The 16,135-nt window shown below is 65.6% G+C and overlaps 1 protein-coding gene across 7 annotated transcripts in view; it reads left to right on the top strand.

Moving 5' to 3' along the window:
- LOC117643284 (ETS-like protein pointed) overlaps positions 1–16,135 on the top strand; it is a 103,167-nt gene that overhangs the window by 6,526 nt on the left and 80,506 nt on the right. For 3 of the 7 annotated variants that reach the window (XM_034382082.1, XM_034382085.1, XM_034382083.1), the window contains exon 3: positions 15,935–16,046. In XM_034382082.1, the coding sequence (XP_034237973.1) occupies positions 15,935–16,046 (112 nt within the window). Of the gene's footprint in view, positions 1–8,557; positions 8,810–15,637; positions 15,841–15,934; positions 16,047–16,135 lie in introns of those variants that run through there. The other 4 variants (XM_034382079.1, XM_034382080.1, XM_034382081.1 and 1 more) reach the window with 3 other exon arrangements.

Below are 16,135 nucleotides of genomic sequence, written 5' to 3' on the forward strand. Positions count from 1 at the left end.
CGTAGGAAACTCGAGGCCAATCTGTCTGGGCGACTCGCCGCGACTCGAGTCTGACTGCAGGGCTGCAGCTGCCGCCATGGACGTCCATGGACGCGGCGGCGTGGCAGCTGGCTGCATGCTGGCTGCACGCTGGCTGACTACATGGTCGGCCCGGCGCGGACTTCGCTGATAAGGCGCGGTGGCGGAAGCGTTGTGGGGGTGCGGGCGGTGGGGCGGCGTGGGGCGCTGCTGCACGGGGCCTGGGGGTGGGGATGGGGGCGGCCAGGTGGCGTATGGGTCTACACACACACACACACACACGCACACACACACGCTTGAACTGGGGCCCGTTGGAGAGTGCGCTCCCACGCTGCATCCGAGTCCGCCTGCAGGCCGCTGTGTCCGCCACGGTGCACGGATCGAGAGGATCGATTCGCGCGGCCAGGAGTCGAATTTGGAGGCATCGACAGCTGTTCGCAGGGCGTATGCACGCCGTGCAGAGAGTCAGGGAATGTCAGGGAATCAGGGAGTCAGGGAATGCGTGGAGAAGTGCGAAGAGGGAAGGGAGTCGCGATAGTGCAGCAGTGCAGCAGCGCAGCGGGCCTCGGAGTCTGCCGTCTGCCGGCTCGCCGTCCCCGTGATAAGGCAGAGTCACAGCAAGGATTGGCGACCATGCGCGCTCCTCCAGCCCGTTTTCAACATCACTTTGCTTCAAAGACGAAAACGCGCAGCACGGAGGGAATGGTGTACTTGTCCCCTTGGTGGTGTCGCCGAGGAGGAGGCTGGAGCGCCCTGCGGCCCCGCGTCCTGCGTCGTCGCCCTGCTGCCGGGGCCGGGGACGGCCGGGGACGGCCGGGGATGCCAGCATGGGAACAGTTGTGTAACCTGACACTGGCCGGCCCCGGCCCGGCCTGCCCCGGCTGGGCCCGCCTCGCCGCCCGTACCGCCAGCTCGTCGCCTCCTCCACTACACGCTTGCGTCGCTTGCGTCCTTCTTTTCTCGACGGTTTGCCCGTTTTTAGGATGCAGCCCCTGCCCCCGCCCCCTCGCCTCGGCTGGAGTAGTGGGTGCCCCGCCCCGCCCCGCCCCGCCAGGCCGGCCGGCGCTGGCAACGCCGCGCTGCAACCACGCACGCCCTGTGCGACCTGCGGTGCGTTAGCTACGTTAGGCTGAGGCTGGGTATGGGGACTCTGTTAAAAGCCGTAATTACGCGTCGGGGCCTCTGCGGCGCGTCTCTCTCGCACCGCCCTGCGGCACGCCCCGTGTGTGTGAGAGAGAGACAGAGCGAAGAAAGCACTGCTCGGAATCGGCCGGCCGGCCGGACGACTGGCGATTCGTGGGTGATGGCGTCCCGGGCCGCTGCACCGGGGACTTCACGGAGTGCGCGAGGAGCGTGGTGCACGGTGCACTGCAGGCGGTGCTGGGCGCGGAGGACGCAGGACAGAGGACGCGCTGGCGTTGCTTGTTCTGGCTCGCTTCCAGCGACCGGCACCGCCGCCCGCCCGTCACCGACTCAGCAGCTTCCGTTCCCCGGTGGTTCCCTCCTGGTTCCCTCCTGGTTCCCTCTCGCCCATTCCTTTGCGTCGCCGTGGCGCGGCCGTGCGGCCATGCCGCGTGCATCGACAAGCAAGTCTGCTTTATTCCATTCCAAAGCAGCCAACGGAAGTGGCGTCGTCGTCGCGTGCCGACGGGGCCCTTCCCTGCCGTCCCCTCGGCGGCAGCGCGTGGCCAAATCCGTCTTGTAGTGTAGGGGTGGTTGGTACCGCTACCACTGGTAGCTGCGCACTTCCTACAGTGCCGCCGCCCTTGAAACTTGCAAGCGCTCTTTCATTTTTTCCTTTCCTCGTTTTGCGGCGGCCGGGCTGGCGGCTGGCCGGGCTGGGCCGCGGCTCCGTGGCGCTGCCGACGTTGCCAACTTGCACCCCACACGTGGCGCGGCGGGGCGGCGGGGCTGCGGGGCGTAGGTACAGCGCGCTGGGGGTTGGGGCGCATCTCGCAACGCGCAACCAGAGACGGGGAATGCGAGAAGCAAGGGTTGCTGCCTTGCTGCGTGTCGACGTCGCAGGTGCCTGCCACGCCACGCCCCGCCTGGTCCAGGAGGCCCCGCCCCGCCGCCCCCCGCCGCCCCCCGCCCGGGACACGAAACTGCTATTACAGTCAATGTTTGTCTGTGGGGCCGTGCCGGCCGTGTTTGGTGTTTGCAGTGCCGGCCTCGCGGCTTGTCCTGCAGACTCATTCCGAGAGCCGTTTTCGTCGCTCTGTCCCTCTCGCACCCATGGGACGCCTCGAGAGTGCGAGAGGGACGGAGCGACGAAACCGACTCTCGGAATGAGTCTGCTGGCCTGCCACAGTGGGCCAGAAGACCGGTGGAGGCGGCCAAAACTCCAGACGCGTTTTGAGCTCCAGAGTCGCTAAATGGGACTCTAACCGACCGTGTGACCCCACCAATGGATTGCTCTTCGGACGAGGAATCCATTGGTGGGGTCACACGTTCGGTTCGAGGCCTGTTAAGCGACTCTGGAGCTCAAAACGCGTCTAGAGTTTTGGCCGCCTCCACCGGTCTTCTGGCCCACTGTGCCCGCGAGTTTGCCGAGGGCGGCCGGCGAGGAGACGCACGCCGCCGTGCTGGCCGTCCTGGCCGTCCTGGCCGCCACGGCGGGACGCGTCTCGCGTGGCGGACGGGGCTCATGGCGTGCTCCATGGGGCGTGCAGGGCTCCGAGTAAAGCACGCAGCAGCACTAGTTTCGTCGCCCTGTCTCCCTCGCACGCATGGGGCGTACCTTAGGGGTGCGAGAGAGACAGTCCGATGGCGCGCCCTGCAAGGCACGGCACCTTCGTCTTCCCACGGTACAAAAAGAGTCACCTTTTTCCGGCCGGCCGGCCGAGGGGGTGGATGAGGCCATTGCGGGCTCCCGTAGCACCGTGTCGCCCTGCCTCTCTCGCACCCCTACGGGACGCTCCACGAGTGCGAGAGAGGCGGAGCGACGAGAGCGCTATTCGGAAGCAGCCCGCTGTGTCGTTGGGTTTCAACCGCAGCACCGCAGCCCTCCTGGGTGGCGTCATGAGTCCCAGGACGAGTCCGCCGTGCGCCGCCATGGGCACCTGTCGACGGCCTCCGGGCCTCCATGGGTGTCATGCGGTTTGTAAGGATCATTCCTTCACGACGGCAGCCTTTGCGCCCCTCATGGCCTTTTGACGCCCGGGGCCCTGCGAACTAACTCACACGGACGTGTAACAAACCGGAACCGGGGGGAAAAGGGCGCAGGGTGCGGTGCTCGGTGCGGCGCCAACCGGATATTTGACTTAATTGGGCGAGGGATGAAAGACTGAAAGACGCAGGGTGTACCGAGGCGAGAGGCGCGGCACGCGACGCTGCGAGTATTTCGGGACGCGTGCACACACACACACACACACACACACAACAAACACACGCACACCGCCGCGCGCAATTGGGGCTGCACCAGGCTGCACTGAGGGACACATTGCTCATGTCGATGTTGTCGGTGTCGGCGTCTCGGCCCCGAAGGCGGCTCATTCCGAACGGTCGCGCCGTCTCTCTCGCACTCGTGGGGCGTTCCGCAGGGGTGCGAGAGAGAGAGAGAAGGCGGCGGAGCACTGTTGGGAGTCGGCCCGGCCGGGGCTTGGGGTTCGGCGCCCCTCTCACACCGCGCCGCTGCGCCGCTGCGCCGCACCGCTTGGACGCGGCCCGGCCGTGGCCGTTGGCAGCGGACCGGGGCGCGGGGTCTGGGGTTCGAACCCTTCCCTCCCGCGCCGCGCTTTTTGTCTCCCCCAGTGGCGTGACGGTGATTTCACGTGACGGCGTGTAACGGCCGCCGCGGGCAGTGGGGCGTGGCGGCGGGGCGCGGGGCGACACGCGTACGACGCGAAGCAGAGGGAGCGTCGCTGCGCACTGACTCATCGCGCTGTCTCTCTCGCACCTCATCGAGAGGCTGACGGACGCGACGCGGGCACTGCTCGGAGTGCGTGATGATGGCGATGGCGACGCGACTGTCGTTCAAGTCTCCGCCGCGGACGCCAACCTGTTGAGCCCCAAGCTGGCGGACATCGTGGAGGACGACGCCGACGCCGCCGACCACGTCCATGTCGTTGGCGCGTGTCACGGGCCGCTGGCGCTGGCCGCGCAGGCCGAGTGGAAGAGGTTGGAGGTGTAGCCCTGCGTGTCGCCGGCGTGCTCCTGTTGTTGTTGTTGCTGCCGCCCCGCGCGGGGGGCCCGGCCGCGTTGTTGTTGTTGCTGCGAGTCGTCCCGAGTCCCGCGTCCGGAGAGGAAGTGCGTGGGGCCGAGGGTGGCCGAGGGTGCGGAGGAAGTCGGCAATCTTGCAGTGGTGCAGTGCGCAGTGGCGAGGCGCACCCAATCAGACTCGAGGGTTTTCGACAACCGGTCGCCTTGGTCGCCATGGTTACCCGGGATAAGGCGGCGTGGCGCAACCTTGCCTAAAAAAAATGCTCCAATAAAAATGATCGGATCGCTGTCGCCCGTATGCAGCGGGCGCGATACTTTACACCTCGCCCCGCCGCGCCCCCATATCGTCGCACAACAAGGAGCAGACGAATGGAAAATAAAGAAGGGCGCGAGTTTGAGACGGGAAAGGACGGCGACATGAATCATGGGTAATATGTGCGGCGCTGCCTCGCCCTCCTCGCCCAGCAGGCTACATTCCGAACGGCGCTTCGCCGCTCTGTCTCTCTCGCACCCCTGCGGAACGCCTCACGAGTTCGAGAGAGACGACGGTGCACTGTTCGGAGGCAGCCTGGTGGCCAGGCTCGGCAGGCTCGGCTCCGCGCTGGCGTGGACTGGAGGTTCCAGTCGGGGCGTGGTGAGCCGAGGACAGCGAGTGGGAGGACCTGTGCCTGCCTGCAGCGGCCTGCAGCCTGCGCGAGTCCAGCAGTCCAGCGAGTCCTGAAAATGCTGGCTCGCCAGGCTCGCCCAGGGCTTGCCCATTGGGGGTTCCCCGCGTCTCCCCGTGCAGGACAGCCGGGCGCCAAGGGCCCGCACAGTGGGCCAGAAGACCGGTGGAGGCGGCCAAAACTCTAGACGCGTTTTGAGCTCCAGAGTCTCTAAATGGGCCTCGAACCAAACGTGTGACCCCACCAATGGATTGCTCTCCGAACGAGGAATCCATTGGTGGGGTCACACGTTCGATTCGAGGCCCATTTAGCGACGCTGGAGCTCAAAACGCATCTAGAGTTTTGGCCGCTCCACCGGTCTTCTGGCCCACTGTGGCCCGCCCCGCTGGTCCGCTTGTCCGATTCAGCAGCGCGACGTGCTGCATCTTATTGGGGGATTTCGGGTCGGGGCTAACGCGTAGTTTGACGTTCTTCGCCAGCCCGGCTGGCCCGGCGGTAGGTGGTTCATGCTGTTGGGCTGCCGCTGCCGGTGGCGGCGCGGGCTGGGTTTCCCCGCGGGTGAGAGGCCGCGCCGCGGTAGCCGCGGGGCCAGCCAGATATCGGGTCCGAGGTCCCCCTTACAACTTGCCCTGGGCCTCCGCGTCTATCGAGCGGTCTGCAGTAGCGGTGTCTGTTTTCCAGTGGCGGCCCGATCGGAACCGCGAGCGCAGCGAGCGCCACGCGCCGATGTTGCCGTCAGCGGCCGCGGAGGACGATATGGACCGATTGAGTACCGGCAGCCAGGATGGCCAGGATGGCCAGGATCCCGGTGCGGCCGCGAGGGTAGGGCATGTCCTGGTCGAGGCGCGCTGCCGTGCTGCCCCATAAGGAACCTGCCCCCGTCCTGGCCGTCCGTCCTGGCCGTCCTGGCCCCGTTCGTCCTCGTCCTGATGATCCGAATCAAGGTCACGTCGACGAAGCCCTGCGCTCGGCCCGCTCGCGGCCACTTGCTGCTGCGCGGGCTGCGCGGCGGCGGCCCCAATCCGAATCTGAATTTGAAGCCAGAGCCAGGCCGTATTCTGGCCGACGCGATTCGGCACTCGGGTTGATGTATTCGGCCGCGCCGCCATTGCGAATGGCGTTGCGATTCGCATTGCGATTGGCGACCGCTGAAAGTCAAATCGCCGTCAGCCCCTCGGGCCCTTGGGCATAATGCACGCTCCCGGTGTTTTCGGGCACTCGTGCCCTTGCACTTCTATCAACATGTTTTTTTTCGTGTTTTTATTTCCGCATCGCGTCTGGCGCCGTGGAGGCAGGCAACCCATCGGGCGGTGGAAGCAGGGTGGCAAACGGTCGGGCGCCAAAAGCGGCACGCTTGTCCGAGGCGAGGCGGTCCATGCAGTGCACCGCACCGCAGTGCGCCGCATGCATGGAGTGGAGGCCGATAAGCGCGGCCGCTGTATTAGTTTGATTCCGAACGCGCTGTCTCTCTCGCACCGCTACGGCGAGAGAGAGAGAGAGAGAGAGAGAGAGAGAGAGAGAGAGAGAGAGAGAGAGAGAGAGAGAGAGAGAGAGAGAGAGTGCGAGAGAGACAGCAGCCTGGTGGCTGCGGCCTAGGCGAGCCAGTCCTCGCGATCCGTATCGGCGAGTCTGCGCCGCAGCCGCCCTGGGCCCCTCGCCGAGACTGCGACTGCGACACTGGCGGACGGGACGACGATCCGGGTTGCCGTCATGCCTTTCCAGTGGGGCGGTAGATTCGCAGTGTGGGCCCCGAGTCAACAAGTGCGCGGTGCCGCGGTGCGAGGGCCACGTCGACGCCCGAAGCCAGCCGAAGCGGCAAAGCAAAGCGGCTTACCGAAATATCTACAGATGGCGGCGGGCGGCGTTGTTGCGACTAACGAACGAACGAACGTCCCCGCATGGCGCATGGCAACCACTTTTTTGGTAGGGGTGGGGTGGGGGATCTCGCCAGGAGGCACGCCGCGGAGGCCCGCCAAGGGGCCAAAGGGGGCCGCGGTCTAAATCAGCCCGTCGTCCCTCCGCGGCACGGCGGCACGGCGCACCGCGGCCCCAACTAGAAAATTGCGCGGTCTAAGTGCAGCCCCCGCGAGCCGGGCCGGCCGGGCACCGCCGGGCACCCTCTCAAGGTCACGCTGCGCTTCGCCACCTGCGCCGCGGGGCTGGGCGGCTGTAGCGGTGGCAGGCCGCCCGCGGCGCGCAGGCAGTGCAGTGCCGAGTGCAGGGTGTCCAAGCGTCCGCTACACTGCAACTGTTGGCTGAATCGCCCATTCATCCCGGGGCACCTCCCCCTCCCCGCGCATTGTGCGTCGCGCTCCATCTTTTATGCGGCCGTTGCCGGTGTCCCGATGTCCCCGCAGCCTCTTCCGCGTCCGTCTGTCCGTCACCTTACACCCATTCGCCGAAGCCAGGCCGAAGCGGGCAAGTGCTTCGTGGACGATAAAAGGAAAAGTCCGCCGTCTTTGTCGCCAAGTGCCCCACAGTGTCCCCACGTCTCGACGGCCTGCTCGCCTCTCCGTCTCCTGATGGTGCTTGCAGTGTGCTTGTGGGGCAGCCTGTCGTCGACGCGACAGACACCTCGGGCTGCAAAACGTTCGGGCAACGTTCCGTGATCGGTCACAGAGCACTGGAGCTCGGGTGCGTCTCTGTCCGCCCCCAGATTCCGAACAGCGCTCTCGTCGCTCTGTCTCTCTCGCACCCCTGCGGAGCGCCCTATGAGTGCGAGAGAGACAGAGCGACGAAGAGAGGCGGTGTGCTTGGTGTGCTGGCCGATTGGATAATGGGGCGGCAGGTCCGCGCGGCCCGGCCGTCGCGTCTGCCTGTTCTAGTAGCAGTTGAGCCAGCTAGCGAGCGAAGGGTCTGGCTGGTCTGACGTGGCGGGGCATGGCGGAGCAGGAGCAGCCCTTTATGAATCTGGCCCCGTCGGTGGCTGCCTCTGCTTCTGCCCCTGCCCCGCTGGCTGAGCCACAGGCTGAGCCCGGCTCGCAACGAGCACTGCATGCTGGGCGATGCTGGGCCTGGGCCTGGCCGGCCTGGGCAGGGATTGGATGAATCAGTGGGACGCCGCGTTGGCTCGGCTGGAACTTTTAGGTGAGCTCGGCCCGAGGCGCGGCCGCTCGACGTGGACGTGTCGGACCACCGAATCCGTTGACCCCGCGTCGGTTCAAGAACGCCAGCGCCGTCTTGATAAGGACGCTTACGGGGCCACCGTCGCCGTCGTGGAAGGTGGTGGCTTGGACCACCACGCCAGCCGCGCCAGCCACCCCCGGACCCGCCGCGCCGGACCGCGCCGGCCGCGATAACAGCAGGTTTTCATTCATGTTTTTCTACGCCCCCCTCCTCGACGCTCGCCCCACCGCGCCCCGCCGCGCCCCGCCTGCAGTTCATTCATGCCCACTGTAGTAGAGTAGGCAGCGGGGCAGCGCGAGGCCCCTTCGCTCCGTGCCCACACGGCCCCCTCCCTTTCCCCGCCCCCTCAAAGTCGTCCCCTCTCCCCGTGTTGCCGGGGCCGGCTTGGCTGGGCTTGGCGTGGCGGGGCTCAGCCGCAGCCACAGTGCTCGCTTCTGTTGCTCGCGTCTCCGTCGCGCTGCCCCGCGGCCCAGCCGGCACCGCGCGCCTCACCGCGGACCAGAGGACCGCGTCGTGCACGTGCCGTGCACCGCGACTGCGTGTGTGTGCCGTGACTGCGTGTGTGTGTGTGTGCCGAGTGCTATGCGCCATGTGACGCCGCCATGCTCAAGCCAGCGAGGCGAGCGCGCCGGGCCTCTCGGACTCTGGCCCTGGACTCCAGGGACTCCAGGGACTCCAGGGACTCGAGGAGCGCCGGCGTCTCGGCCGCCCTCCAGGATGCGGCGCCCTTCTGCTGCCCGCTGGACGGCGACGACGTGCAAGAGTCCTTCAGGATACCCGCGCTGGGCGGCGACGACAGCCAGGACGCCGTCGCGACGACGCGCCCGAAGAAGAGGCTGGTGAGGGTCTTGTCCTGCTTCGAGTCGATACGCGGTCGCGCCTGTCTCGGTTCCGACTCCGGGCTGCCGGCGGCGGCGTTCGGATTGTTGAGGTGGAGCGCGGTGACGCGGACACGCCGCGATTCGACGAGACGACACGACGGGCGACGCGGCGACGCGCGATGCCTCCCGCTGATGTCGCCGAATGCCCTGCCCGCCCCGCGTTACCACTTGATCGTCGGCCGCGGGAGACCACCAGATTAACAGCGTCCCCCCTCCCCCTCTTCTCCCCCCACCCCACGCGCCCTTGCTCGCGTTGGTCCGAAAGTTGAACATCGGGGGGGAAAGGCCCGTCGACTTGACTCGAGGTCAGGGGGATCCAGCGGACTGAAATGTCGTAAACAACGAGAAAACTTTATTCTTCGTGTCTGGTTCATTGTAGAATTTCGGCCTCACGTCATTTGTGGCTCACTCACTCAGTGGAGAAGCGGCCCGCTGGAGAATCGCGCTGGAAGGCCTGGAAGGCCTGGAAGGCTGGCCACTTTTCATCGCGCGTTTCACAGTGCTAATGGGACGGGCTGGGCCGGCTGGGGCGGGCCTGCATGTTGCTTGTGTTCACAAACGAGTCACTTGAAGCCCCAGTGTCGCTGCGCGCCGGATTTAGCCGAAAGGGGGGGGGGGATTCAGTTTGACTAAACACTCCTTAGAGAGTCAAATTTGCATACTTTACTTCTCGAAGGTGCTCGTAAAATAGGCGCAACCAAAGACAAACCCAGCGACTGAGTTTTGGGCGGCCACTGCGTCCAATCTAAGGGCGGTGGAGGTGGGGCGGGGGCAGGGTGCGATGGGTGTGCGTTTGACGGGAAAACCACATAAAGTTGGTCGAAAGTTTAAGGACCTTCTCAGAAATAAATGGCTGGCAAGCATGAACCTGCACTGCAGTGTACTTGTGTCCCGATGCCCGCTGCCCTCGCCGTGCCTGCTGTGGTCCACATCGGTCCTCGCCCTCGCCCCTCGCCCCCCCCCCCTTCTCTCTCTCTCCCCCGCCGTTTGTCCGTTGGGCAGACTAATCTTGGTTCACTGGGCGACACAATGAGCTCGTAGAAGTCGGATTTTACTCCAATCACGCCCCGATGCGGCCAGGCCAGGCCGCCCTCCACACGCTGGTCGGCCTCTCACGACGAGGACTCGCACCCACCCGAGCCCCTACCGAATTTAGGGCGTCTTGTTCCCAACTAAAAGTTAAAACATCGTTCCCCCCCAGCAAAGATAAAAATTCGTTTCTAGCAAGATGAAATCAACGAAGGGAAAATTTAAAAATATTTAATGCGCTCATCTGTTTGTTGTTGTTTTCGACCGAGGTGGGAACAGCTTCGCACATTCGTTGTACAAAATTTGACCACATTCCACATGCAGGTGGCAAAATCGCCTGTAAGTAGGCAACATGTGTGGCAAAAACGCCAGAAATCTTGCACATCCTTGCACATACACACAAACATTGTACACAAAATTTTACAGTGGTTCACCCCTTGTTTTCGGCTTTGTTTTCGACGCGCGTCATCGCCGTAGAGATGCATCTCACTCGACTCGAAATCCGTGGCGCGACTCTGCGCGAGGCGCCCAGCGAGGCGTGGGTGTGGCGGTCCGCGGTCCGCGGCGCCGCGATGTGCGTGAGGCCCGCGTAATTGAACGAGGCGCAATTAAACGGCGTGGCTCGCGCGGCGCTTTCGTCGCCCTGTCTCTCTGTCGCACGCGGGGGGCATCCCGTCGGGTGCGAGAGAGACAGAGTAGGCGCCCCGCCCGTAGTGACGCGCGTGACAGCGGCGCTGTGCCTCCTCGGCGGGGCCCTGGCGGTGACAAGGGGCTTAGCGAGGTACCTGTTGTGCCCTGGCGGCCCTAGCGGCCCTGCGATACGGGGCCTAGGCCGCGGGCCACGCGTTCACATCGTGGTCCCGCCCACTTTATACCATACCATGGCTTCACGCCACTGTAGTAAGAGTCAGACCAGAAAATTTGTCAATACTGATCCGACTTTACCGTCGCCTAGGAACGTCTTGGCTGCCCCGGGCTGCCTTCCCTCTCCCTCCCCGTCTCTCTTGGATGGGACTGTGATTGATTCTCGCCGAGTCGCCGCGGCTGAATGATGGAGTCGTTGGCAGCGACGGGTTTCGTTTCGTTTCGTTTCATTTCATTCATGCATTCGCTGGTGGGTTCGCCGAAGCCTGTTGCGTGGGGAAGGTCCGGCAGGGCACGGTTCGAGGCGTACCGGAGGCGTACCGGAGGGGCACGGTACTCATTCAGGTTTTCGCCGGCAGACTCGTCCTCCACTCCGCCCCCTTCCCCCTTTCCTTGGAGCGACGCGTTGGCGGCCACGCGACGCCCCCCCCCCCCCCTCGGGGGCCTCGGAACGGCTTTGCCAGGGCTTTGCCTCGCTGTTGCTTTGCTTTGCTGCAGGCGTGGCGGGGCGTGGCGGGGCGTGGCGGGGTGGGGTGTGGCGGGGTGGGGTGTGGCGGGGTGGGGTGTGGCGGGGCTCGCAGACTTGCAGCTTGCAGCCTGCACTGCGTCGTCGTTGGCGTGCTTCGTGCTGTTGTTGGCGTGGGGGAGCGCGGCGTGCTCGTGTAGCGGCCCCGGCAGTGCCCTGCAGTGCCCCCGTAGCCCTGCCTCGGACGCTCGGGCTAATTGAACAAACCACGGCGGAGGAGCGCGGCGGCGGCCCTTGGAAGGTACACCGGGCAAAGCCCTCGGCCGGAGTCGAACCTTGGACCCGCAGGCCGCAGGCCCGCCGGCACGGACCGGACCACCTCGACCGGGCAGCGCGCGGCCAGGAGGGCGTCACCCGGCTCGCCTCCAAGGCGGTCAGGGTCCGGGCGGCGCGTCGCGGCGTGGGTGCGCCCAAGGTGCGGGACGAGCGGTGCCAATATTGTCTCGAGGGTGTCTCCTCTCCTCATCCCAGAACGCCCGTGACGCGGCCGTACACAGAAGGGGTCCGGCCAGCCGGCCAGGCATGCAGCCAGCCTCGCAGGCAGGCAGCCATGCAGGCAGCCAGCCGCCTCGCTGACTGGCTGACTGGCCGACCGGACACTGCCGCGCGCCGCGCCGCGCAAGGCGACGATAAGGCCTATCTGTTGCCTCACGCCCTCAGGCCGCCGCCGCCTCGGCCGCCGCCCTTGCTGCCGGCCTGCTGTCGTCCGCGGCACCGACTCGCTCTGCCTCTCTCGCACCCACACGGAACGCCCCCGACGAGTGCGAGAGAGACTGCTGTTCAGCACTGGGGCCGATTCGGTGGAAGTACGCAGGTGGAGCTTCTCGGAGCCGCCTAGCCGGCCAGGACCTGTCGGTCGGGCGCACTCGCCGCATCCAAATTATCGCGGTGCAGAAAGCCCGTCGCTGGCGAGGCGCTGGCAAGGCGTTGCTCGTTAGACTGCAACACGCGCCAAGTCGACGCCCCCTCCCCTCCCCCTCCCCATCGATCCGCGACGCGCCGCACCGCGTGCATATATATTCCGCCATTCAGCGACTTGGCGCAGCCGTCCATTCATTTTACTGCCCGACGCCCCCCCCCCCCCCCCCCCCCGGCCGCTGTCTCGAGCGATTTGCCCGTCCCTCTTGGAAATTGAGCCACTCTCCGCCACGCCCCGCCACGCCCCGCCGGACTGTAGCCGCGTAAGAGGACTCCAGGGCAGTGTCGAGTTTCCCTGGTTCTCCGTCCTCAGCGCGCCTCAGCGTCCCCAGTTCCTGTACTTGGCTGGGCGGCCGGGTGGCTGTCGCGACGCTTACCGGCCGCCGGTCGCCGCCGGTCGCCGCCGGTGCCCCGGCAGAAATCCGCCAACGCTGGACTTCGGGAAGACGGGATTCGAAAACACTATCGACGCATCGACGCGACAGGCATGCCTGTAGAAACGGGAGAAAGTGGCCTCTGGTTCGGTTTTGCGGTTTTCGTGTCGGAATATTCTGGCGGTACAGTATGCGCGATGCGCGACACACACGCCTTTTCGATCTAATCGAAGTTTACCCCTGCGGGGCAATTGTGACCCCGGGGCTCAACCGCAACCCGACGATAGCAGCAGATAAGCGTTGATGGCGCCCCGTGCTGTGTGCTCGGGTCACCTGTCACACCGTCACATCGTCACGCTGCGCTGGCCGCACGCGGGTCCTTCGTCACACACGGGGGTGCTACTCGTCACATTTGGATACACGGCTGGATCATGCGTGGTCCAATCCAGTTCGAAGTCAAGTTACTCGTGTGTGGATAAGTGAGCGTCACACAGGCTGCCTCTCGGCCCGTCGTCACAACGGTCACAGTTTGACGGAGGGTCGCCCGGTCGGAATGCGGCGTGCGACGTGCGACCCGATCGGCCCGGGCCCGGTCGCCCTACCCGGCCGAGCATCAAGTATCGACAGGCAGCCACAGGCAGCAGGAAAGGCAAAACAGAAAACAATGTTCCGTTGCCGTGGCCGAGGCGGCCGAGGCCGTGGCGAGGCGAGGCGCGACCAACCTCTCCTCTCCTTTCACTGGGCAAGCGGGCGCAGTGCCCCTCCCCTCCCCCTCTCCTCCCCCTGGACGGGCTCCATTCATGGAACGTCGGCCTCCCCTTCCCCTCCCCTCCCCCTCCGCCTTGGCCGGCGCGTACGTACGTGGGGCTACCTGTTGCATTAGCTCCGGGTGAGCCGCCCGGTCGTGACTCTGGCATAGCTCCGTCGGCCTGCTCCGCGCTCCGCCTCGCGCTCCGGGCCTTCCGGGCGGCGGGGCGGGGCGGGGCGGGGCGGGGGCGGCTATCAGATGTATTGGTGGCAGTAATGGAGGCTCGGGATGGACCGCGCCACGCCTCCCGGAGTATTGAAGTGCTCCGGGCGGGGCGGGGCGGGGTGGGGTGGGGTGGGCACGGCGGCGAAGCACATCGCCAAGGTGCACATCCTGACGGCGTCCCGCGTCGCCACCCACTAATTTCCAGCATCAGTTTGCGACCGCAGGTCTGTGCCCGTCTGCGGCTGGACACGGCGGCCTTCATGACCATTCCGATGCAGACCGCGTTCGCGCCGTCTGGGCCCGGCGCGGCCCGGCGCGGCACGGCATGGCCTGGCCGTCCGCGGTGGCGCGGCTCCAAAGGAAGAGCGGCCGACGGACACGTGTATTAGTGCGTGGACTGCGTGGACGGGGAGCCGTGCCGCGTCGCGTCGCGTTGCTCGCGAGCGTCGAACATTGCATCCGCGTCCCGACTGCTGATTTTGACGACCCTGCGCGCAACGCGGCGCAACGTGCTCAACTTCACCCTGTCCGAGATTATCACGGCTCTGTGGCGGTCGAGGAGGACACCAGGCTTGGGTCGCTCTGTCTCTCTCGCACTCGCGGGGCGCCCCGTCGGTGTGCGAGAGAGACGTGCGGAATCGGCGCGCAGGTCAGCCCACTGGTAGTGTCCCATTCGTTATCGATAATGCCGGAAGTGTGCAATGCGCGTGTCAACGTGTCAACGGGCGCGCTGCGCTCTATTAGTGGCGGCCAGTCCGATCGCGTCCAAAGACGTGACCGCCAAAAGACGTGTTTGCCGGCCAAAGGGACAGGAAGCGGTCGGACGCTCAAACAGAACGTCCCCGTTTAGCCACGACGTTGAGACCACAACTTCGTGAGCATTTCTTCCGCCCGAGAGCATTTTCTTGGTGTCTCTGGGTGGGACTTTGACTCTGACGACCGAAAACTGCACGCTTCGAATTCGGACCCTGTTTGTCTGCACTGGTACCGCGGTTGTTTTCCGAGTCGTGTGTCGGCGAGTCGGCGCTGGAAGCGTTACGTTTCGGCCTTCGGCCCCACGAACGCCGCGGACAATGCGGGGGGAAGGGGTGGGGGAAGAAGGAGAGCAGTCTGGCGACAACATCAACACTGGCGGTCTGACGGCGGTGACGACGGTGACGACGGAGCAGCCATTCCACAACCCCGCGCCGTGTCGCCTTCATCTGTCTCCTGTTGCGGCCCGCGGCCCGCGCCGGAAGCAGGGCTCGCTGGCGCCGCGGGGCGGGGCGGGGCGGGGCGATCGGGAGTAGAGTATGCCGCCCGGCGTATTCTCGAACGGGCGATATTTTACGGACATCCGGCGACTGCGTGTTGACCGACGTGCGCGCGCGCGTGCGTCGCCGGTACCGCCGGTACGGCACGCTTTGCTGCGTTTATCAGTGTGTCCACTCGTCGCTCTGTCTCTCTTACACCTATCCGGAACGCCCCATGAGTGCGAGAGAGTTGGCAGCGGCGAGAACCCCGGCCTGGGTAGGCAGTCCCGGTGGCCATGCTGCGTGCGCTCTGCCTACCCGCCGGGCGTTGTCGCTGGACAGCGTGTTCTTTGGTCGGCCTCTGCCTCAAGCCGCGGCCTGAGCCTGTGCTGAAACGCGGCAGGTCTCACTCCCTGCGCGCCGAGGCCGAAAATGGGGGTCGGCAAACACGCGAAAGTGGAGTTATTGTCGCGAAAGGCATTCCTGGCGGCTTATTGTGGTGCAGTGCCTGCGTTATCTGGGGCGGCGCTGTGCGGCGCTGTGCGGCCATGGCTCGGCGGGGGCGTATCTACCTGGTGCCGCTTATCGCTCTATCGGCTGGCCGCGCCGGCCGCGCCGCCCCGGTCGATTCCCGGTAACAAACGCCAAGCCGCGCACATGTCGCGCTCGCCCGCTATCGCCCTTATCGGCCCGGACTTATTTCGAGAGCGAATCTCAATAAAAAGTGTCGAGTGCGTGCATCGAAATGGCAACGGTGACGCAGACGCGTCCTCGACCGTCGTCCAAGACGTCACGGATTGGCCTATATTTGCTCTGACGCTCTCAAGGGCTCCCCGAATGGGTTTAAGTTGAAATACGGCGGACGGACAGCGCCAGTCTGAGGCTGGGCCGGCGTCGAAGGACAACCACCGCCGAGACGGTCCTCCCGACTGACAGAGAATCTCAGCGCCATGCAGTCCAGCATCCTGGCGTCGTCGGGGCGCTCGCCCTCCCCCTACGCCCTGGACTGGGACCACTGCGACCCCTGGGACCTCTGGGACCTGACCACGCCCGAACGCCCGCACGTAGTTTGGGTACATACGACCCTCACGCTGCTGCCACCCCCACGCGCACCTGCTGTTGTTGTTGTTGCCATGTGTCTGACGACGTGTCGCTTTCGTTTTGCAGAAGTTCGACCTGGACTTGCCCCAGGCCCACGATGAGGCCTCTCGTGGGAGCCGCGGAGGCATGCGGAAGGTGCCGTCCCTCTCGGACCTCTCCGACCCGGAGAGCTCAATGGGTAAGTCGATCAAAGTGGAGGGACTCTGCGGTTCGAGTTTGTTGCCGTTCGCCTGATGAAGTCTCTTGAAATCATGCGGAAAGCGGGAA

The sequence above is a fragment of the Thrips palmi genome, unplaced genomic scaffold (assembly GCF_012932325.1).
Source record: "Thrips palmi isolate BJ-2018 unplaced genomic scaffold, TpBJ-2018v1 HiC_scaffold_17, whole genome shotgun sequence".
NCBI classification, from domain to species: domain Eukaryota; kingdom Metazoa; phylum Arthropoda; class Insecta; order Thysanoptera; family Thripidae; genus Thrips; species Thrips palmi.